This window comes from Peromyscus californicus, unplaced genomic scaffold (assembly GCF_007827085.1).
Source record: "Peromyscus californicus insignis strain IS unplaced genomic scaffold, ASM782708v3 Scaffold_4__1_contigs__length_199733344, whole genome shotgun sequence".
Taxonomy (NCBI): domain Eukaryota; kingdom Metazoa; phylum Chordata; class Mammalia; order Rodentia; family Cricetidae; genus Peromyscus; species Peromyscus californicus.
The window spans coordinates 82,737,561-82,761,551 of record NW_026294562.1 but is presented as its reverse complement, the minus strand read 5'-3'; the positions used below and the strand labels follow the sequence as shown (position 1 = coordinate 82,761,551).

The 23,991-nt window shown below is 46.0% G+C and overlaps 1 protein-coding gene across 17 annotated transcripts in view; it reads left to right on the top strand.

The window, feature by feature from the left end:
• The window catches only part of Mosmo (modulator of smoothened), a 137,383-nt gene that overhangs the window by 74,366 nt on the left and 39,026 nt on the right, over positions 1-23,991 (top strand). For 10 of the 17 annotated variants that reach the window (XR_008212914.1, XM_052712610.1, XM_052712612.1 and 7 more), the window contains 7 exons: positions 5,168-5,291; positions 6,295-6,345; positions 12,684-12,808; positions 12,955-13,032; positions 16,849-16,903; positions 18,270-18,368; positions 19,188-19,294. Coding sequence is in view for 16 of the 17 variants with exons in the window: in XM_052712610.1 (XP_052568570.1) it covers positions 5,168-5,291; positions 6,295-6,345; positions 12,684-12,808; positions 12,955-13,032; positions 16,849-16,903; positions 18,270-18,368; positions 19,188-19,294 (639 nt within the window). In the remaining variant the exon portion in view is untranslated. The remainder of the gene's footprint in view (positions 1-5,167; positions 5,292-6,294; positions 6,346-12,683; positions 12,809-12,954; positions 13,033-16,848; positions 16,904-18,269; positions 18,369-19,187; positions 19,295-23,991) is intronic. The other 7 variants (XM_052712607.1, XM_052712618.1, XM_052712606.1 and 4 more) reach the window with 6 other exon arrangements.

Below are 23,991 nucleotides of genomic sequence, written 5' to 3'. Positions count from 1 at the left end.
TGAGTTGGATAGCATTTTTTTTTATTTTTTTTCTCAAGACAGGGTCTCACTATGTAGCTCTGGCTGTCTTGGAACTCACTATATAAACCAGGCTAGCCTCTAATTCACAGATACTTGCCTGCCTCTGCCCCCCCCCCAATTGCTGGCATTAAAGGCATGTGCCCCTACACCCAACCAGTTTAGCATTTTTAAAAAGCTTTTTTCCTCATGGTCTGAAGATATTTTCTCATAAAAAATACACTTCAGTGGCCAGTTTGTCCTTGGGGACATCCTGGCATTCTCCTGTATCTGGTGGGTAGTCTCCTTGGATAAGATTTAGGGCCAAGGGACAGCACATTACATGCATTGACAGCAAGGGAGCCAAGGAGCCCAGAGGGTAGCAGACTCTAGATTAAGGGGAAGAACTGGTCCCCTCACCGCCGCCACCACCCCTCCCCCACTCCTTATTGCTGTGCCACCCTGTTCATTAATTCAGTGAGTCTTGTGGAGCAGCTGCGCTCTGGGCGTTGCTTTGTACACAACAGTCCAGTGGTGAGCATTTCAGCGCCCCTGCCCTCAAGTGTCTTCAGTGAGAGGAAAGGAGCAGACAGTAAACACGGAGGAAGTGAGCTAGTGAAACACACTACAGAGGTGTGCAGCTCCGGTTAGGGGCAGCTTGCCTTTGTACCCAGGCCTGAAGGGAAGGCAGTGTCTCCTTCACCCCTGTCCCTCCCAGGAGCAGTACTCTCTGGCCCCTAAGAGGCACAAAAGTACAAGGGACAGATGACGGCTTCCAGTCCCACCCGAGCAGCTGTGCTGATTGGCTTTTACCAGCCTGTGGCAAACTCCGCTTTCCTGGGGAAAGGAGATCCCACTGAGAAAGTGTCCCATCAGATGGGCCTGTGGGACACTTTGATGTGGTTGATGTGAGAGGGCCCAGCCCACTGTGGGTGGTGCCACCTCTGGGCAGATAGTCCTGGATTGGATAAGGAAGCAGGTTGAACAAGGAGCCATAGGGAGCAAGCCAGTAAGGAGTGTTCCTTCATGGTCCCTGCTTCAGGTCCTGCCTCTGGGTTCCTGCCTTGGCTTCCCTGGATGATGGACTGTAACCTGTAAACAAACAAAGCTAAAACAAACCCTTCCTTCCCTAAGTTGGTTTGGTCAGTGTTTTGTTTGTTCATTTGTATGGAAAAATGAAAAAAACATTTTCCTTTTTATTAAACGTAGATTCCTTTCCCATACAATACAGTCTGAATACAGTTTCCCCTCCAGTTCCTCCCGGTCTGTGGTTTTTCACAGCCACACAACGGCACACTGGACAGTAGTGGTCTGCATTGCTCTCCTACTTGGCATTTGGCCGCGCATTGTTCTCTCTCTCTGTCTCTCTGTCTCTCTGTCTCTCTGTCTCTCTGTCTCTCTCTCTCTCTCTCTCTCTCTCTCTCTCTCTCTCTGTCTCTCTGTCTCTCTGTCTCTCTCTGTCTCTCTCTGTCTCTCTCTCTCTCTCTCTCTCTCTCTCTCTCTCTGTCTCTCTCTCTCTCTCTCTCTCTCTCTCTCTCTCTCTCTCTCTCTCTCTCTCTGCTTTTGACAGTGGAGTTAGTAGGCAGGGTGGTAAGTACAATTCCCACCCTGTTCTCAACTGAAAAACCAAAGTTCAGGGCTCTTCCTAACACACTGCGTCGTGAGCTTTATGTGGTCAGCTCTCCTCCATTTGCCCACACAAGTCACCCAGAATCCAGTGGTTTAGACTAGTAATTCACTGAAAACTGTTAACACTCCCTAAGGAGAAGGGACCACGACACTGGGGGTTGCAGATGTTGGGGTTCCAGTGTTCTGGGAGACTTTCAAAGCCCGTGCCATAGGAATGGTCTCCAAGGAAATGTCGCTGAGGAGAAGCCACTTTGGGGCTTTCGGGGTGCTTCCCTGAAAACAAGCAACCTCCAAGTAAAATTTAAAGACTTGAAAGGAACTAGGGAGCGCCGAGTTCACGGTGAAGCTGCAGCCCTGCTCAGCCTCTCACAGCGGGTCTCACAGTTTGGGAAGGCGGGAGGGAGGGCTGCAAGTGACAGAAATGTTAATGAGCCCGCGTGCTTGCAATGGGACTGGTTGGAAAGAAGGGGATTGGTGCCGGAGGGAAACTCTGCTTGACAGTTTCAGTGAGTAGTGTATCTCACAGAATGTAAAAGTGGAAAACTTCTACAAGTGCTTTGATAAATAGAAATCCAAAAAGCAAGACTCCCCTGTCCCTTCTCTCCTCAAAATGTCTGTTTTCCCTGGAGATGGTGCCACACACCTGTAACCCCAGCCCTCAGAAGGCCGAGGCAGGAAAAATTGCACTTTAAAGGCTATATGACTTATCACATGACTCCTGTCTCCAAAACAGCAAGCACAATTCTTGTCTCTCAGCTTCCACTCTTATGCCACTTAAAATATAAAGGGAACAGGTGCCTGACTGTTGGTTTGTTTTGTTTTTCAAGACAGGATTTCTCTGTGTAGTCCTGGCTGTCCTGGAGCTTGCTCTGTAAACAAGGCTGACCTCAAACTCACAAAGATCTGCCTGCCTCCACCTCCCAAGTGCCACCACCACCCAGCTACAATGCCAGTTTTTAAAAGTCATACTAGTGACTGTGACTCCAAGCTAAAGTGACTGTCCTCAAATGAAGGGACATAGGTATATGAAAATCCACAGAGAAGGGAGTCTGAGCTAGAAAAGAAGGCTGGGGAGTTTCTTAGAGGCCATGGTGGCTTGGCTGAAACATCAAAGGCAAGTAATGTGTAGGAATGGAAGAATGTTCCAGAGTGCAGGCAATAGGTGAAAAGATCCCGTGGTTAAAGGAACTGTACAGCATTCTAGGACCTCCCATGGCCATTGCAGGAGAACAGTGATGGGTGGGAGCTCTAGAGAGGTCAGTGGCCAGCAGCCAACCATGTGGGGTCTGGAAAGGCATCTTAAGGGTGTTAAGCTCCATCCTAGAAATAGAGGAAAGCCTTTGGACAGTGAGGATGGGAACTAACAGTGAATTCATATTCTTTAAAGAGCCCTCCACCAACTAGGTTGTGGTGGCACACCGCCTTTAATCTCAGCAATCAAGAAGCAAAGACAGGCAGATCTCTGTGAGTTCAAGGCCAGCCTGATCTACAGATTGAGTTCCAGGACAGCCAGGGCTACACAGAGAAACCCTGTGTCAAACAAAGAGCCCTCCCCATAATAAAGTGAATCAAGGAGGTAGGCAAACCAAGAGGGTGCAGCCAGGCCAGTCACAGTATCCTGCAGCTATCTGTGACCCAGAGGTCAGAGGACCTCCACAGCTCAAAGAACACCACGGACAGGAGGGAAGAAGAACATTGGAGGTGGCGGAAGTGGGGAGGGTTGTGGAAGATTTTCTCTTAGGTGTGATGTGGAAATTGCAACTCTTGAATTCCACAGCTGTAGTTATTAGTACAAGACTCCACAAGCTTGGGCCCTCAACACTCTGTCACAGAGGAGGGAAGGGACACAAGACCCCATCCTTCCCTGAGGCTACAAATTCAATTAATGGTCTGTGGGAGAAACGAGACAGATGTCCAATAGTGTAGCCACCATAAGGTGCCCCTGCCCCTGTAAGCAACTCGTTACCCATTTTCCTGTAAGCAACTCTGATTGAGCACACTGGGTCATCAGAATTGTAAAAGGAACAAAAAAAGACAAAGAAGAAAAAGACAAAGCCAGACATGGTGGGGCACACTTTCATTGCACTTGGGAGGCAGAGGCTGGTGGATCTCAGAGCCTGGTCTACAACGTGAGTTCCAGGACAGCCAGGGATCTTGCACAGAAAAACCCTGTCTCAAACAAACAAACAAACAAACAAACAAACATAAATAAATAAATAAATAAATAAATAAATAAATAAATAAATAAATAAAGACAAGGCAATGGGACTGGTTGGAAAGAAGGGGATTAGTGGGGGAGGGGAAACTCTGCTTGACAGTTTCAAGCAGAACAGGAAGATAAATACCAAAATACTTTATATAACTGAGTACAGTGGCTCACATCTTCAGTCCCAGCACTCAGGTGGATCTTTGTGAGTTCAAAGCCAGCCTAGTCTATATAGTGAGTTCCAAGACTGCCAGGGCTATACCCTGTCTCAAAAAAAAAAAAAAATTATATACATGTGTGAAAATGTCAAAATCAAACCATTATTATATGTAATTAATATATGCTATTGAAAACCTGTGAAAATAATGGGAAGGGGCCTGTCAGGTTTTTTCTTTTTTCACCCTTTTGGGGGACCCACCACCCAGCTCCCAAATAAATCACACACAGAGGTTCATTCTTAATTATAAATGCCCGGCCTTAACTCGACTTGTTTCTTGCCAGCTTTTCTTAACTTTAAATGATCCCGTCTACCTTTTGCCTCTGGGCTTTTGCCTTTCTCTGTTTCTGTATACTTTCCATTCTTTCTTACTCTGTGGCTTGTGTGTAGCTGGGTGGCTGGCCCCAAATTCTTCCTCCTCCATTTCTCTTGATCTTTCTTCTTTTCTGTACTGTGTTCTACAACAGCCAGGGCTACACAGAGAGACCCTGTCTCAGAAGAAATGAAGTGCAAAGGGAGCGCGTGGCATCTTGCTGACGCCTGCCATGCTCCCTCCCCCCTCCCCACAGAGCCTTATAGCCAGTGTGCCTGAGGAGTGGTCAGTGCACTCAAGAGCTGAGCAAACCCAAACCCGGAAGACACTGTCTAAAGGTTGCTTTACATTCTTGCATTGGTCAGGAGAGGAAGGTCTAGGTAGTCTCATCACAATTCAAAGGAGTCCTATCTTCCATGGTCAGGGTAATACATTTCTGGAAAATCCCTGATAAATAGGATTCTCTGGTTTTCCAGATGAAAATGAGCTTGCTCATGAGAACTGAGGGGGAATGAACCTTGAAGAGAGACCAGATAAATGGTTATTGCAACATCTTACATAAACTGGGGCCTTTGAGATCTACCTAGACTGTAAAATACTAAACAAACAAACAAACAAACAAATAAACCTCACAAACCACATTTTTTTTTTATCTAAACTCTGTAATAATCCTTTCAGTTTCCACATGGAACTAAAAATGTTTCTGGATTTTTAGGAGCCAGGGGGTGGGGTGGGGTGGGGGGAAACACTCATGGTGGAGAGGTGACCTGGGGCTAAGCACTGATCAGATCACTTTGTTTTGTAGCATGGACAGAAACACTGACAGAGATCCACAGAAACAACTGGACCAGAAGGCTATGGATGCACTTGCCCGAAATCCACACGATGGATTGCTGGTTACACACATTAACCAGACCCAGGACCTACTGGTAACAACTGTAGTGCTTCTGTTCACCAGTGACGCTTACAGATCATAGCCAGGGGATGTGAAATGTACTCAATTCTTTCTTCAATAGGACCCAGCACTGAAACTGTGACTAAGTATTCCTCTCTAGCCACTAGGTTTATAAATGAAAGGAGAATTTCTGTTTTGGTCATCGAGCTCCTCAGCCTTCAGGAACATCATTAGATATTTAGGAGCATGTGAGGATCCTGGTTTCAGTGTCAAAGCCTGAAAGTCTAAAGCATTTGATTCGAAAGCCCCCCTTGCTGAGATTTTCTTGTAGGAGTCCATAAGACCTAAGTCCTGAAGTCCACTTCAGGAAGTGCTGTGGGAACAGGGGAGCCAGGGCAGAAGGCTTAACTTAAGGGGAGAAAGAAAAAGCCCCACACTGTGGGTCAGGCTCACTCTGTACAAGTGAACCATCTTCCTCCAATCATGCACAACTCAGAATTCTCTCTACCGTGGAAGCAATTGTCTTCACAAGTTGTGAACTCGAGGCAGGCAGCAGCCACCTGCTAGTAAATCCACACTAGACTACAAACACGATACCAGTCAGAGAATGTCATCTTTATATTACTACCAGCAATTAAAGAACCAGAAAAACAGTCAACTTCGACTTTTCTCAAGCATGGGCATTTATGGGACAAGAAATCTAAATAAACAGAAACAAGGAAGCCAAGCATGGTGGCACAGACCTGTAATCCCAGCACTCTGGAGGGAGAAGCAAGAGGATCTGGAGTTCAAGGCCAGCCTCAGCTCTCTGCTTGAGGCCAGCCAGGGACACGTAAGACCCTTTCTAAAAAGGAAAAGAAAGGGGGAAATGAGGAACTATGGGTGATTCTAAGAAGAAAACATTCAGTGATGTCAGTTGCCAATGACGTGGGTCTTTGTTTCATCTGATTTCATATCAGACCGACTCACTTTCCAGGCGTGGGACGTGCCTGACTTACCTTATCAGTAACAGACAGGCCTCTTGTTTCTCTTCTCAGAGCAGCGAGAGGGTCCTGATTGCCCAACACCGAGCTTGTAGTGTCCTCCAGGTAAAGTGTCCGCTTCACAGACACGAGGTCCCACTCCAACCAAGAAGCTATTTGCAGTTGATACCCACAGGCAAAGGGAAAGTCAGTTTCTCCAGTGGAGTGTCACTGAATGTATCAACCACACGCCAGGGTGGACCCATGTCTCGGTTTTGTTCATCAACACAAAAGGAACTTCCTTATATTTTTTGTTGAATTTTTTGTTTTTGGGGGGCATTTTTTTTGTCTTGATGACTTGTTGTTTGCTTGTTTTGATTTTAATTTTTGTAGTTTTCCTGAGAGAGGAGAGAGATAAAGCAAGAGAGAGAGAGAGAGAGAGAGAGAGAGAGAGAGAGAGAGAGAGAGAGCATAAAGTTGAGAGGAGATCTGGGAGGAGTCTGGGCATGGGAAAACATGATCAAAATATGTTGTATGAGCTGGGCGTGGTGGCACATGCCTTTAATCCCAGCACTCAGGAGGCAGAGGCAGGTGGATCTCTGTGAGTTCAAGGCCAGCCTGGTCTACATAGTGAGTTCCAGGACAGCCAGGCCTACGCATAGAGACCCTGTCTAGAGCAATCAATATATAGATTTATTAAATAAATGATAAATAAATATAGTATGGAAAGAATTTTTTTAATGAAAAGTGCCCACTTTAACAGAAGAGCAGCAAGGTCCTCAGTCATAAGCAATGTATGTAGGAATGGACTTTCAAATATCTGCAGGGCAAAAGCCACAGCCTAAAACGAGACACACTATTTCAAGTGCAAAATGGAAAAAGGGTCACACACAAGGTGTCCTGGAAGAGAACAGTGCCACCTAGTGGTCACATGATACAAAGCCTGGTTTCCTGATGGCTGGGACTGTGATCTCTGGCACTGAGCCTCTCAAAAGCAGGAAGGGTATTCTTAGGGTTGAATCACACCGTGAGAAAGTCTCTCATACAGACAACTGTGGTTTATGCTCGTTCAGAGAAGCCGTGAAGTGATTTGGTTACAAACTTGGCTTGATAGAGCTTTCCGAAGAAGCCCAGCTCTACCACATCCTTAGCTGTGTAACCTTGGGCAAATGACTTAAGTTCTCTGTGTTTCAGCTTACTTGTCAGAAAAGTGATGGTCTCCTGGGATTACATAACTTTACTATACGGAAATTGCCCCGCAGAGCCTGGGCACTGTGTTAGTGTTCGCAGTCATTAGGGGTGTGCTTTCACACATCCTGAGCACTTGCTAATTTCCTTTTGAAATTAGACAGAACTGGTCTTGGGAAAAGAGTGCGAGGCGAGCAACACTGTCGAGCTGGAACACATTAGCAGCCTTTTATTTTCGCTGTCTTTAGTTTATGCCAACCCTCAGTTTAGGACAGAGTCTGAGTGCAAAGAAGAGCCGTTTGAGAACAGTAGGTGCAGAGGAGCTCCAGGTCGCGTTCTGTGCCCTAGCCTCACACTGCCCCGGCACAGCTAAGGAGAGGGGGCACGGCCTGCCAAGAAGCTGAGACCTGGAGATGCCTGTGTGCTGTGCTCCTCCGGCCTTTTCCTCCTGTGTCCTCTGCAGAGTGGCTCATTCTCCTGCAGTAGACAGCTTTCAGCCTCTAATCAGCACCTTGCCCACTACAGTGAAAGCCCGATACATGAAATCCAAAGACAGACCACCAAGGGTGTCGAGCATGTACCCAGAAGGGATCTTTGGGCTGAACTCAGGCCATTTCCATAGTCATCAGATGCTCGCTCCCGTGCTCTCTCTGTCTCTGTCTCTCCCCCCCCCCCCCCGTGTGTGTGTGTGTGTGTGTGTGTGTGTGTGTGTGTGTGTGTGTGTTGTGTGCATGTGTATGTACATGTGTATATGTGTAATGAGTCTTTCTCTATAACACTAACTCCCAAATAACAACAAGGAGACTTATTATTAATTATGAAAGTTCGACCTTAGCTTAGGCTTGTCCCATTAGCTCGTATAACTTAAATTAACTCATTTATTTTCATCCACATTCTGTCTTGTGGATCATTACCTCATCTCTCTATGCTGCCTATATCTTACCCCATGTCTGGCTGGTAACTCTGCCTTCTTCTTCCCAGAGTTCTCTCTGTCTCTGAAAGTCCCACCTATACCTCCTGCCTAGCTATTGGCCATTCAGCTTTTTATTGTATCAATCACAGCAATACATCTTCACACAGTGTACAAATATCCCACAATATTTCCCCCTTTTGTCTAAATAAAAAGAAAAGGTTTTAACTCTAACATGGTAAAACTATATACAATAAGAACAATTATCAGGTAAGAATTATATTCACAATTGTCTAGTCCATTTGTATTTGGCATATTTGGAGAAAATATCTTATCTTGATGAATTAAAAGTTTTATACCTAAACCATTTTCTATCATAATTTATATTACCATCCTAAAACTATCTTTTTAGACCTCAAAACATTTCTTAGATAAACAATTTAAGTTTTTATGTCTCTCAACCTTATATACTTTATACATCTTTTGTGAGTTTCTTTTCTGCATTTGGTAACAAGGAAAACTGTAATATAACTATCTCATCTTCAGCTCCATCAGAGACCCAAGAAGGATATAATATTACCTGAGTAAACAGGAAGTGCAGAGCAAACAACTTCTAAAACTATAGAAATGACAGAGACATCTGGCTGCCTGGACAGTTGTCCAACACTCCTGTATAACATTGCAGCATCCATCTTCGGCCTACAGGCCTAGTATATCTGACACTTTTTGAAGGACTGTCCTACCTTGTCTTAGCAAAATTTGACAGTCACCATCTTCTGTGTCCTGCTCATCCAATTTGGACAGCATGCTGTCAGCAGTCGAGGCAAGGGCAGTTTCTTGCCCAGTGGCTAACTTTGCCACAATAAAAGAAAACTCCATATGGAGGTTCTTTGATGCCCATCATTCTTTTTTGAAGTAAATTGGTGCTGCCAGGAGCAGACATGTCTCACTGTCATGAAAAGCCTTAGGTTATTAGAACACCTTAAATGCCATATTCTGTAGGTCTCTGAAGTGTTTGAAGATCACCTATCTATCTAAAGCATATCTCTGTTTAACCTTGAGAACATGCCTAACATAACTACAAGTTTGATTATTATAGATGACTAACTACTAACCTGTATTTCTTAATTATACATTGCATTTTAAAATGAGTTGCACAGGTACAATACCTTAAACAAGAGTAGAAACATATATACAGTATAACAAAAATAACCTTAAATTTGTATCACTATATAAAAATCCATACCAATGTAAAATATCTGAGACTAGTGGTTCTTCAAAAGTAGACTCAACAATCCACCCTTTCATCCCATCATTCTGTATCCTCCATTTTTTCTTTCAGAAAGAGATCCCTGAATCCGATCTCCTTTGTTCAGTTTTTTTCCCTGACCATGACCAACAACAGCTTGTAACCAACCCCCCTAAATGATGACAAACATCCATAACCTACTGAATGACCAAAAACCACCCCTTCCACCACTTGGCAATGTGGGCATTGTGTTCTCTAGACTGCTTCCTGTTGTCTGGGGGTGATGATATTTTTAGGAGACCCTGATAAAATTAGGGTAATGGTCAAGTCCTGGGAGAGTTAGTTGTATCATTTGTTGTCCAGTCTCTGTGTAATGGGAAAGTGCAGGGCTTGTCTGAAGTCCTGGCTGGAATAGCGAATGAGGCTAGACCCTCTCAGCTAGCAGCTTTGAAGTTGTTCTGGATGCAGAATTTTGAAGAAACTACAGCAGAGGCATTCTCTGAGAGGCTGGACCGTCTGAGTTACTTGTTTTCATTGGTGTTTGGCCCTTCTTTTTTCTAAAAACACACAAACTTTTAAAGGTAACGTACATATCTGCATTAGCACAAGTATAGAATGTGTGTTGTGCACAAGTCAGCTAAAGATGGGTTTTTTTTTATTCTATGTTTGAATGAGTAAAAGACATCTACCAACTTTATAAGTCAATTTGGACTTTATAAGCAAACTACAATATAAATCTCTATCCATGCCATAAATCTCTATCCATGCCATATGAAAGGATGGCATGTAATAATCTGTAGCCAACAAGATTTATCATGTCTCTTCCAGTCTCAGAGCTGTTCCTATGTCAAGGGATCAGCTTATACATCACCTGTCTTGTAGTCTTTCTTGGCTTTTTCCCTCATGTCTGTAGCCAAGATCCTCAGGAGATTTCCCCTGATCAAATCCAATCTTTATTCATTTTGAATAGATCCATAGTTTTTTGTTTCCTATGGAAACAAGGGCATATCCTCTCCCTCAACATAACACATATCCTGATTTCCATTTTAAAAGTAAGACATCCCTAAAGTATACAGGTTTAATTCAGCAGTTTCTTCCACAATCCAATGTCAGCAGCAGTCATTTGCTCATCAGCATTAAATTAAAAAAATTTGAAGTCATCAAAGCACCATACAGGATCCAGACTCCCTGTGAATTTTCCATCCTTATGTGGCTTATTCTTTTTATATTACTTTACTCTTTCTTTAAAGACTTTATTATTTTAAAATTATTTTTATGACTGTCTATACCATTTTTTACTGTATGTGTTTAGAGGTTGTTTGTTTGTTTGTTTGTTTCTTCAGTCTGGACCGATTTACTTGTACCTTCTCTGATCATGTGAGCCAAGCTTTAAACCCACCCTGTGGCTGCTTAGCACATGGCTGGCTGGCTCCACCGCCTCCTCAGTCCTTGAGAACCAGCCTTAAGCCAGCAGTCCAGCCCAGTTCTGGGAAGTTAGTGGGCTGTGGCAAGTGTTTTGACTTAGCATGCTGTTTCTACTTAGTGCACAAGCTATTCAAGCGCTCGATATACAGCAGAGCTGTGCCTCTGTACGCTATGAACACTGGGTAACTAGGAAGCCAGATCCATTTTTTGTCTGTTTGTTTGTTTGTTGTTTTCAGCTTTCTTAGGACCTGTGTGGAAATATGTGCCCAGACATTGGGTGCCATACGTAATTGCCATATGTAACTGTGCCATATATAACTGCGACATATGTAACTGCCCTCTCCATACTGCCTATGTTGCTTCTTCCACATCTGGCTATGACTCTACCTTCTTCCCAGAGTTCTCTCTGTATCTGGAAATCCCGTCTATACCTCCTGCCAATCTATTGACCATTCAGCTTTTTATTACCCCAATCACAGCAATACATTTTCACACAGTGTAAAAATATCCCACAACATATAGGTGTCTGTATGAACCTGTGTCTGTGTGTATGTCTGTCTCTGTGAGGTGTGTGTGTGTATCTGTGTCACTGTGTGTCTCACAGTGAGACTGAGCTGGATTCCAGACCTTTAGTGAACAGTAGCTTCTCAGCCTTTTACCTGAGATGTGGTGAAGTGAATTATGTCCAACTCCATGGGTATTCAAGGCCCTTCTGTAGCACATCGACGGCAGTTGTAACGCAGGAAGCTCTTGCTGACCCCATCATGCATGCACACTTGTGCAGCTGGTACCCGTGCAGTCTGGACTTTTATCACCTCTGATTCACTACTGTCTTAGTTACCTTTCTATCGCTGTGACCAACCGTGACCAAGGCAACGTCTAAAAGAAAACATTTAATTGTGGAAATGATCAGGATCATCCCACTGAGAACAAAACAGAAATGTATCCAGACCTCTCTCACTATGAGGGAGGCAGCCCCTATGACTTGTGTTTGCCATCAGCTCGACAGCAGGATGGGAAATAGAGAACTTCATATGGAAGAGAGGGCTTCCTCCAGGACCTCTGTCTACAAGCTCTCGGCATGTGGGAGGCTAGAGGAGGACTCAGCAGAAGAAGGCATCTTACATGACTGGTTCAGGAAACACACTTTACTTCCTCCGGATGGTCCTGGGTTGAAAGTAGGGGCACACAAACATGGGAAGCTAGCAGTCTTAGGACCGAATCCCAGCCATTCGGGGGGCAATTTTTGCAGACGTTGTGATTCTACTATCAGGTTGTCTGGTCATTGCGTTTGTCTAATCACTCCCATAGTGAGCTGCCCTTGAATATGAGAGTCACATCTGGGGCCTGCTATAAGGGTGGTGTTTCCAGAGTAACCATTCTCAGGTTCACATGCTCTCTCAGCAAGGAGATTAGTTTTATTGTTGCTGTGTTGTTGGTGTTGGTGTTTTGAGGCAGGGTCTTGCTCTGTAGCCCAGGCTGGCTTTGAACTTCAGGTCAGTCTCCCAAGTGCTGTGGTTACTGCTATGCACCACTGTTCCCAGTTAGCCGGGAGAACTTTTAGAATACCTTGAGATGATAGGTCGCTCAGAGTTCACAGACCTTGGGTATCCGTATGAAGGGAACCCAAGGCACCCTTGTCTGTCCCTGCTTCCTGCTGTTTCCTGTCTGACCCTGGCTTGTGCCTTGTAGGAGCTGCAGGGAAGTGAGACTCGGGCAGCAGCTCTGGGAGACTCTGAAGACTGGCTCTCAACTCACAGTTTGAAGTTTGAGAAACTTACCTTGGCTGACCTGATAAGCCAGGGCACAGTTGAGCTGTAAGTCTGAAATCTTTCTGCCCTTCCTCCCAAGCTCCCCAAGGCTGCAGTGGCACACCCAGCCCTGAGCCTGAGAACCCCCAAATAAAGCTTTGCACACACAGTCCTGAGCCTGAGAAACACCAAATAAAGCTTTGCTTTTTCAGGGAGGAGTGTGGCAATGCCATGCCCAAAGTGCATTTCTCCACCCAGACCGTCCGCCACTTTGAATCAAGGCTTTCTGAGTAAGTTTCCCAGTGTCCTCCAGCACCCCTGAGCTTGAGGCCTTATCTCATCTCATAGCCTGCACATGGTTGGGACCAATCAGCAATTTCAGTGGACCTTAAACTTGTCTGTCTACCTCTAATTTGCCCTTTTCTCAAATGAAAACGTTGGACTCGATTGGCGTCTCTTGGCCTTTGAAAGCCCTGGTGCCCTTGGATGAGTGCCCCAGATGTCCCAGCTTCATCTGCTGGTTAATGGCTGAGGGCTCTGCCAGGCTGGGACAGTTCTCACCTTGGCAGACATGTGTCCAACAGGCATGTGCCCAACTCCCAAACCAGTTATTTTTATTTTATGTGTGTGGGTGTCTTGTCTGCTTGTGTGTTCGTGCATACAAATGTGCCTGGTATTCACAGAGTTCAGAAGAGGGTGTTGCATCCCCTGGAACAGCTGCCATGTGGGTGCTGGGAACTGAACCTGGATCCTCCACAAGATCACCAAGTGCTCTTAACTGATGAGCCCTGTCTCCAGCCTCACCCAAACCAATCTTGATAGCACAAGGAGCATGCACACATACTCAGAGTGTGTGTGCGCGCGCACACACACACACACACACACACACACACACACACACACGCATACATATACACACACATACATACATACACACACATACATATACACACACATACACATACATACATACACACATACATATAAACACACATACACATAAATACATATACACACACATACACATACATACATACACACACATACATATACACACACATACACATACATACATACACACACACACACACACACACACACACACACACACACACATCTTCCCATAATCAGTACACACAATAGTCTTAAGATTCCATCTCACACTGGGCAGTGGCCTTTAATCCAGCACTCAGGAAAGAGAGGCAGGCAGATCTCTGTGAGTTTGAGGCCAGCCTGGTCTTCAGAGTGAGTTCCAGCATGGCCAGGGCTACACAGAGAAACCCTGTCTCAAAAAAACCAAAAAAAGAAAAAAAAAATTGCATCTCAGCTATAGCTGTAGTAATCTCTGATCCATAATTACTGTTGCTTAAGGTTTCCCAAAAGGTTATGATGGTAATTAATAGCTAACATTTATTAATGTGCCCAAAACTCTGCTAAGGGCTGCCTACGAGATCCTTTTTCATCTTTGTAACCGCCCCAAACATTGTAGTATTCTCTAATTACCAAAAGTCAGTTGTTCAATGATCATTCATACAGCAACCAATTAGTGGATTTATCATGCTCTAACTATAAATTTATAGAAAGTTAGCCGGGCGGTGGTGGCACACACCTTTAATCCCAGCACTCAGGAGGTAGAGCCAGGCAGATCTCTGTGAGTTCGAGGCCAGCCTGGTCTACAGAGGGAGATCCAGGACAGGAACCAAAACTACACAGAGAAACCCTGTCTCGAAAAACTAATAAATAAATAAATAAATAAATAAATAAATTTATAGAAAATTGTTGGGGTCAGAAAGTTTTAAAGGTTTTAAATAATTACATGATGTTCCATTAGTTCATTCATTTATTCGTTTGTGACAGGGTCTATGTAGCTCAGACTGGCCTTTACCTTGAGATCCTCCTGCCTCAGCCTCCCAAGTTGCTAGATTACATTCTGGATTACTGCATCTATGTAGAGTTCTGTAATTAATATTTGGCTCTGTTGTTTTGAATTATAAATCCAACATTTTGTTTTTTATTTGTTCTTTGATAGTTTAATACATGTATGCAATTAAATATGGTCACATCTACCCTTCATTTCCTCCCAGATCCTTCCCCAAACACCCCCTCCCAACTTCCTGTCACAGTCTTCGTCAGCTCCTCCCCCTCTTTCTTTTGATACGTTGCTAAGTCCTGTTAGTTCTGCCTATATGTACATGAGTGTACAGCGGTCCACTGGAATAGTCAAAGCTGCTTAACTATTCAGGCAGTTGGCAAATTGACTTGGACAGAGTCCCGTGACTATCTTTATGTAGAAGATGATGGAACTCTGGGGCTCAGCAAGGATACTACGCCCTCCAAAGGTCACACCGCCCGTAAACAGCAAAGCAAAGTCTCCAACACAGGCATGTCTCAGTGTGAGGCTCAGGGTCTTAGCCATATAGCCACGCTCATGTCTCCAACATGACTCCACCTGCTGCTCTTGCCTCATGAATTTGTACCCACCAACCTCTGGCCTTCCATGCTCTTCTCTCCCAGCAGCCCTCGGTGAGGCAACTCAGTAAGATTCAAGTGACCAAGGCCTTCCCATGAGCACCTGTCACCTGCTGGTGCCCACACCCTCAAGGGGGTGTTTGCTTTGCTCTCGTTCGGTGGTCAATGCATTCTCTTGGCTACTTTTTAGAAACTGTTATTTTTGTGAATCAACCCAAGGAATGACTTGCTGCCCTGCCACCATCGCAGCTTTGTGGTCAGACCCCAGGAGACTTGGGACAGTTTCTTCTGTAAAGACTTGTATCTGAGGGGCTGGAGAGAGGGCCCAGTGGCTAAGAGCACTTGTTGCCCTTGCAGAGGACCCGACTGCGTTTGCTTCCCAGCAATCTCATGAATGCTCACAGCCACCCATAACCCCAGTTCCAGGAGACCTGATACCATCTGCCGCTTCTGTCTTCCACAGACACCAGGCATATGCATGGTTTGGAGACATCCAGGGAAAACACCCAAAAATACAAAATAAATAAGTTTTTAAAAGACTCAGATCTGAGTGAGAGCAGTCTTGCCCCCCACCTTTCTCATGAAAATACTGCCCCCTGCTCCCAGGCCTGCACCCCAGCAGCTCACCCATCGTCACCAGCACCCTGTCTTGCTTCATAGGAGAGCTGTGCCCCCCCAGCACCCTCCCCACGTGCCCCCAGTCTAGTGCCCTGGCAAACACATACCTTTAGCTCTCTCTTTGCTACATTTGCCTTGCATTCTCCACAAAAATCAATTGCATTCTCCTTAAAAATAATAAATTCAGCTAACCAGGTAGCTCATGCCTCTAATTCCAGAGTGGGTAGGCTGAGGTAAAAAGACCAAGAGTCTAAGGCTGGAGGGGTGGAAAGCTCCGTGAGTAAATAAAGGCTGCTGCACAGGCCTGGGGAGCGAGAGCTGACGTCCTGGACTCTGGAGGGGTGGGGGTGGGGGGGTGGGGGTGGGAAGCCGACTCCTCCTTCTAACACACTTGTGCCAGAACACACACACACACACACACACACACACACACACACACACACACACTCACACTCTTCCTCCCTCCTCCTCTCTCCCCTCCCCCAACATACATGCACACGAGCACACACAAAGCAGTTAATTTTTAAAATTAAAAAAGCAATTAGAGCCGGGCGGTGGTGGCGCACACCTTTAATCCCAGCACTCGGGAGGCAGAGCCAGGCGGATCTCTGTGAGTTCGAGGCCAGCCTGGGCTACCAAGTGAGTTCTAGGAAAGGCGCAAAGCTACACAGAGAAACCCTGTCTCGAAAAACCAAAAAAAAAGCAATTAGAGTTTGAGACCAACCTGGGCTGCAGAGTGATAGTCTCCCTCAAAAATGTAGAAAAGGCCAGGCATGGTGGCACACATCTTTAACCCCCACAATAGGAAGGTAGAGGCAGACAGAATTCTGTGAGTTTGAGGCCAGCCTTATCTACATAACAAGTTCTAGGCCAGCCAGGGCTATACAGTGAAACTCGGTCTCAAATAAAAAATAAAGTAAAGTAAAAGAGAAAGTTTTTAAAGCTTGTAAAATCCTAGCCACCTTCCCCTGTGTGTAAGTGACAGCACTTGGTGATGGGTTTCTCTGGTGTCTCCACAGCACTATCGAACTCTATGAGCAGAGGATGCGCTGGCTCACAGAGAACAGCAGGAAGGTAATGGCACCCCTGTGGCTCTTCCCACCATCCTCAGCCCGGCCCTTAGAGCTGGGTTAGAGCCCTGGCCGCTGCAGATGATGGCGTTCCAACTAAAGTTGGCTTCCACTAAAACACAACCTTCCTAACCCACACACATGGAAGCCGCAGACACAACGCTTCTTGTTGCTGAACTCTTACATTCTCCCGAGGCCCGGCTGGGCATGGCGGGCCACACCTGTAGTCCCAACACTGAGTGAGGATTCAGGCCGATGAGATGCTCACAGGGAAAGGCGCTTTCAGCCACACCTGAAAACAAAGTGTGATCTCTGGGTCCTACATGGTGGAAAGAAAAGCAATTCCTGAAGGTTGTCCTCTGACCTCCACAGGTGTTTGCACTCTCTCCCTCCCGCTCGCTCTCTGTCTCTCTTTTTCTCACACACACACACATACACATGTGATTTTGACTTTAATTTTTTGTTTGTTTTGTTTCTCGGGACAGGGTTTCTCTGGGTAACTCTGGCTGTCCTGGAACTCGCTTTGTAAATCAGGCTGCCCTCAGAGATCCACCTGTCTCTGCCTCCCGAGCTCTGGGATTAAAGTTGTGCACCACCACTGCCCAGATCAATTTGTTTTGTTTGTGTGTTTAAGAACATTGAGAGTCCGAGGCTACCCTGGGCTGCACAGTCAGATTCTGCCTCAGAAATCTAAAAAAATAAAAATAAAAATGTCCTTTGGCTTGGTTTTTCATGGGATAACCCTCCCAGGCTTGGGAAGATGGTCCCTGGTGACAGTAAGTTTACATCACCATCCAGACCACTCCAGTCACAGGGCCCTCACGTCATGGTCCCTATGAATACTCCCAAGTCCTCAGATTGACTCACTGGACTTCTTTAGAGCAGTCCCATCTTCAAAGCTGGCTAGGCCTGAGGCTAGTGCTCCTGCCTGGGGAAACAGAGGCAGGAGGGCAGGGTAAACAAGGAGGGCTGGGTTAGCACTTCCAGACCTCGTGGTCTGAGGAGACAGACAGCCACACAAGGGAAGGCAGAGTGCTGCTCCCAGACAGGACAGAGTCTATCTGCATCTACACAGGGCCAAAGCAGGGTCGCAAGCTAGCAGTGTGCAGCTCCCAGCTGGTCTGGAAATGTCTTCGTTTTGGCTCCATAATTTCAGAAGTTTTCTCCTTAGTTGTCCAGATTTCAAAATCTTCATATTTTACTTTGGGACCTGCTTTCTGGCTTCCCTTGAAAAAGGAGACTGTCAGGTACCTCTGGGCTCTCGTTCCCTCAGATACCCCTGGCCTCTTTCTATTGCAGTTTGAGGGATGACCCCACTTCTGCCTCAAAAGTGCAGGGCGGCTGTTCACACATTTCCTCTTTGGTTTTAGGCATTTGGCCTCATCAAGGGAACAAGAGTGGGACTCCTCATCGATGCGTCCCAGGTCAGCAGTGGCCCTCAGATAGAAGAATTCCAAAATGACCTGATAGTAAGTCTCCAGCATGAGGTGTACCTCCCCAGCCTCCCACTTCTCCCCACTTCCCGGCCTGGGGTACAAACTCACTTTGTTTAGAGCAGATGCAAAACAGGGCTGTTCACAAAGAACAGTTCTCACTCAATTAGCACCTACAGGGGAGGAAATGTGTGGAGTTCTGTAAAACCTCACCACAGACTCATTTTCACTTACAGTGTGAACTTCTAGTATTCTAGACCCCACAGCAGAACCTCCCAGCTAGACACCCCACCCCTGCAAAAGCCCGCGTTCCCTCAGACAGGATGTGGACTGGAGTCTGTTCCTTCCTGTTCGTCTGTTTGGGGACGATGGCCGAATACTACCCTACAGCCTTGGGCCCCTGCCTTTGCCACATGGTAAAGCTACTCTGGTTTCTTTGGACTTTTCCAAAACAGAAAAGTAGAGTCAAATCCCAGCTACCTCCACCCCTTCCAGGCTACAGGACCCTGCTACCTCCTTTGTAAAGCAAGTGGGGAGGACAATATGGCCACCTCACAGAGCTGTCATAGAAGGGAACCTCTAGTACTACCTCTGGCTCCAACAGACTCGTGAGGCAATGGGGAAGGGTGTTTATAGTCTGGGATAGGCACCAACCACACTAGCAACAGCTTGTATTTTATGAAGGTTGAGCAGAGCCTCGAAAGGCTCCATGTACGACAGCCATCCTCATTCAGCACGGTTTTGCACAGCACAGCTCCCCACCCGTGAGGGCAGCCTATACTAGAGGGTGTAGCCATGTACCCAGGTTCCATAGAACCTCGGCTCTGTGAGCCCTTTATGTCCTTTTATCCACAGAGTCTCATTGATGAGCAACTGAGCCTCAAGGAAAAGTTGTATGTCCTGTCCTTCGGTGTCACCACCAAACCCCTCTGGCTGGACCCCGTGGAAGTCAACGCATCCACGTGAGTGGCTGCCCCGTCTCTCCACCAGGATGTCCACTTGTTCCGGTTCAGTGGGATGTTTACACCTGTGCTTGTTTATTTGTTCATTTGTTTGAATTAAGGTCTTGTGTGGCCCAGGCTGGCCTCAAGCTTGCTATACAGCTGAGGATGGCCTTGAACTTATGATCTTCCTGCTTCCACCTCCTAAGGGCTGGGGTCACAAGTGTGCACCTAGTTTATAAGAAACTAGGCTTCCTACATGCTGAGCAAACACTACCCACTGAGCTCTGTCCCCAACACTTCACTGAATGTTTAAGATGTAAACCCCAAAACCACAACAGGTAGGGAAGCACCCAGTAATGAGTCGCAACAGCAGAAATATGGACAGGCAGCAGTTAGAAAGATGGTTACCGCCCCATGCGCTTCCAAAATAAAGGATAAGACCACCACAAGACAGCTTGCTTGCTTTTTATTTTTATTTATTATTTTTATTTTTGCTGATCTGGAGATGGAGCCAGGACCTTGAGCATGCTGGCCAAATGCTTTACCTCAGAGCTACATCCCCAGCCCCAAACACCACTTTTATGCAGCAAACTAGAAATGATAGCTTTAGTATTATGAAAATAATACATGCATGTTTTCAATAATCCAGACAACCTGCAAGGATAAATAACAGTGGATGAATCTCCTTTATACTGCCATTTCTACTCTTACCACCCAATAGTAACTTGCACATCTGTTCCACAGACGGGCTACACACACACACACACACACACACACACACACACACACACACACACACACACACCCACGTTCCATCCGGTTTAGGCAGAAGCAAGACAGCTGAGCCAGGTGGTGCATTCCTGTATCCCCAGCTCATCAAGATGCTAAGGCACAAGGATCACAAGTTTAAAGTAGCCTGAGCTAGAGTTGCCAGCCTGGGCAACTTAGTTAGACCTCTGTCCCAAAAGAGAATTTGAGAGTAAAAAGGGGGCAAAGGAATATGGCGCTGTGTTAGAGTATTGGCCTAGGCCCTATCCCTGATACCACAAGTAAAGAACAGCATAAGGGGGAGCTCATAACCCTGGTCTGTGCTGTGGCCTTTCACCCAGTCTTGCTCTTATTTCCTGTCACTGCATATATCACCTCACTGTAGTGGCTACATACTATATTCCATTGCATGGATGCCCTCTAGTTGGATAGGATGGGATTTGGGAGCATCTGGAAAGGAGGTACGTAAGAATGTCTGTTTGTGCCAGAAAGTAGTTTGTTGTCCATGATGACAATGTCTTTGATTGCCCCTATGATGTTGGGTACACCATGCTAGGCACTTTACAGGTATGAACACATTAAAAATCTACAGCCATTGCAATAGAATTATAATAGCCATTTGGTAAGTGAGGAAATGTGGGCACAGGGAACATACCTGGCTGGAATTGCAAATCTCAGGGCAGAGCCAGGAAAAAAGCTAAGCTTAGGGTAGAGGCACCTGCTGCCAAGCCTGGCAACTTGAGTTCAATACCCCAGGGCCCACATGATTGGAAGGAATGAACTGACTCCTGACCTCCATATGCACAGCATGGCATGCCCATTCTATCTCCCCTCAACTAAATAAAGGCACTAAAGACCTAAGCTTTGGTTCCCTTTGGTCCAGCACCAGCTGTGAAGAGGATAGTCCAGCCCTGGCCTCAACCACAGCTCTACCCCCTCTGCCCCCACCCCCAGAATAAAGTGAGTGATACCTGTTCTTCACAGAGTTGATGTCAAGATAAAAGGAGGACCAGGAACCTGGCACGTGACAGCTACTCTGTGAAGGAGATCATTTTCACTGTTTTCTGCTCCAACTAGACCCGGAAGTCACTCTGAGATTGTCTAGTCAAGAGCTCCTCAGTGTCAGTCATCCCTGGGTCTCCCTTATATCCCTGTCATTTCTCTGCCTCAGAACTAATATTTACTCCATGCCACTTGCTCCATTATTGATTTTTCATCACATCAATTCTATTTATTGTTGAAGGAAAGTTCCTATAAATTCCATAACTGAGAAGTCCATATCACATGCCATCATTAGGAGGTAAAAGTCAATGCAGTGAAAGTAAGATATTAAATTCCACCTTGAAAGCATCATTGGCTGCAGCAAGTGCTTAGACCTGAGTCTCGGGCTCTGGTGAATTATTTGCAGGGCATGCACATGACTCTGGGTTCCAGCCCCCAGCATTGTAGGAACAAAAGGGAGAGAGATAGCAGCGTAATGAAAGCACCAAGTAGGATTCCACTTCGTGCTGGGGTTGAACCCGGAGCTTCACAGACACGAGGTGAGCCTCGCAGGGGACGTCGCTTCTGTCGGGCTGAAAGAGAAGTGGAAAGAGCCGAAGTGTTGCATCTGAGTTTAGCCGTGTCTGCTCTTATCCATGAGTGGCTCCCAAGCCACGAGGGACACAGCTACACAGACATGTACCTCCCTGCTCTTAGAGCCTCCATAGAGTCCAGAGATCAACTCGATGCCAGCATCTGTCCCCCAGAAGAGCTATGCAGGGTGTGACAGGACTCAGTTCCAGGTGCTCGATAGCAGAGCTGCCAGGGACTCGGGTTCCAGAGTCAGGGTTTGTTTGAAATCCGGGTCTGACCAAGTGTTTGTTGTACCACATCAGGCATGTTCCAACTCCAAGCCTGAGTTTCCTCATTTATGAAATGTAACTAAAGGTATCCACCTCAAGAATTATGGTTAGACTCAAATGAGCTAAGATTTGTCTAGGGCTGGCACCTTGTAAGAGTCCTAAAGAGTCACCTGCCACATAATGACATTTTGGTCAACAACAGATCTGATGTGGTCCCATAAAATTATAATGGAGCTAGGTGTGGTGGTGTATGCTTTTAATCTCAGCACTCGGGAGGCAGAGGCAGGGAGATCTCTGTGAGTTTCAGGCCAGCCTGGTCTACATAGAAAGTTCTAGGCCAACCAGGGATGGATGGATGGATGGATGGATGGATAGATGGATGATAGATAGATGATAGATAGATAGATAGATAGAAGATAGATAGATAGTAAATAAAATAAAAATAAAAACCAAAGATAACAGAGCTGAACATCTCCTATCTTGTCAGAGCTTCTGTGCTTCCAACCAGCCACATAGAAGACAAACAATACAACCCTGGTACAGTGTGTAATACGTGCCAAGGCCTCATGCACGCTAGGCAAAACCTCTCCTAACTGAACTACATCCCCAGCCCCTAGCCTGTGCTTTTGGTTAATGTTTCAGAGAGCACCCTTTCTGTTTTTTTTTTATTTTTATTTTATTTTATTTTATTTTATTTTATTTTATTTTATTTATTTATTATGTATACAGTATTCTGTCTGCATGTATATCTGCAGGCCAGAAGAGGGTGCCAGATCTCATTAGATGGTTGTGAGCCACCATGTGGTTGCTGGGATAGAACTCAGGACCTCTGGAAGAGCAGTCAGTGTTCTTAACAGCTGAGCCATCTCTCCAGCTCCCCCTTTCTGTTTATGACAAAGGTTTACTGCAAAACAGTATGTGGCAGGCTTTCTTGGACAGCCAGCTCCCAAATCATGCCACAGAGACTTATTATGAATTATGAATGCCCAGCCTTAGCTTAGGCTTGTTTCTCGCTAGCTCTTTTTTTTTTTTTGAAACTTAAATTAACCCATTTCTGTTCATCTGTGTGCTGCCCTAAGGCTCATTTACCTCATCTACATACTGTCTATCCTGCTTTCCTGCTTCCTCCATGTCTGGCTGGTTGGCCGCAGGCTGGCTAGCTGGCTGGCTGGACCCCCTTTTCTCTCTGCCCACCAGCTCCACCTATGCCTCCTCTCCTAGCTATTGGCTGTTCAGCTTTTTATTAGACCAACCAGGTGCCTTAGGCAGGTAAGGTGAAACAGCAACACACCTTTACATAATTAAACATATTCAGCATAAACACATGCAACACATCTTTACATAGTTAACAAATGTTCTAGTCCACAGCAACACCACCGAGTAGCAACCTCATCTTGTACTCACCTCATCTCCTTCATTGCCTTATTTTCCCTCCTGCTCACTCCAGTCTCCTGTCATTCAGTGTGTCACAACACTAGAAGCATAGGCCACACCCTGTATAGACCCCATGCAGCTCAGCTATGTGGTAGGCTACGCTATCTAGGTCTGTGTAAGTGCATTCAGTGATGGCACACAACGGCAGAATCACCCAGAGACATTTCTTAGAACATGTCCTGGTCGGCTATCCAAGCATGGAGCCTCAAAGGCTATTGCCAAGTCCAAGGGAACCTTGGTGAAAGGAAAAGTATTGGCTCAGGACTCCCAAGACCAAGTTCTCAACACAAAGGAGATTTATGTGCCCCAGAGGGACAAAGACCGGAGATGAAGAAAGGGGGGAAGGGGAAGGGAACAGGAGAAAGGGGAGAAAAGGAGCAAGGGAGGGGAGAAGGGATATTTGCCCCAGAGGGACAAATGACAGCCTCTGGATAGAGACGAGACAGATGCGGCCCATAAGAAAATGGCAGCTTATAAAGGTAAAATGGATGAGGCGTTTAATTTCAATTGGACATGTTAATTAGGTGAGCCAAAGGGGGCTTTTGATTGCTGGACTTCAATACTTTGATTAGCTGGACCTTGGTGGTCAGCCTCAGGAGAAGGAAGTGGCCAAATGAGAGAATGGGCCTTGGGGGCTAGCTTCAGGAATGTAACCTAACAGTTTTGATC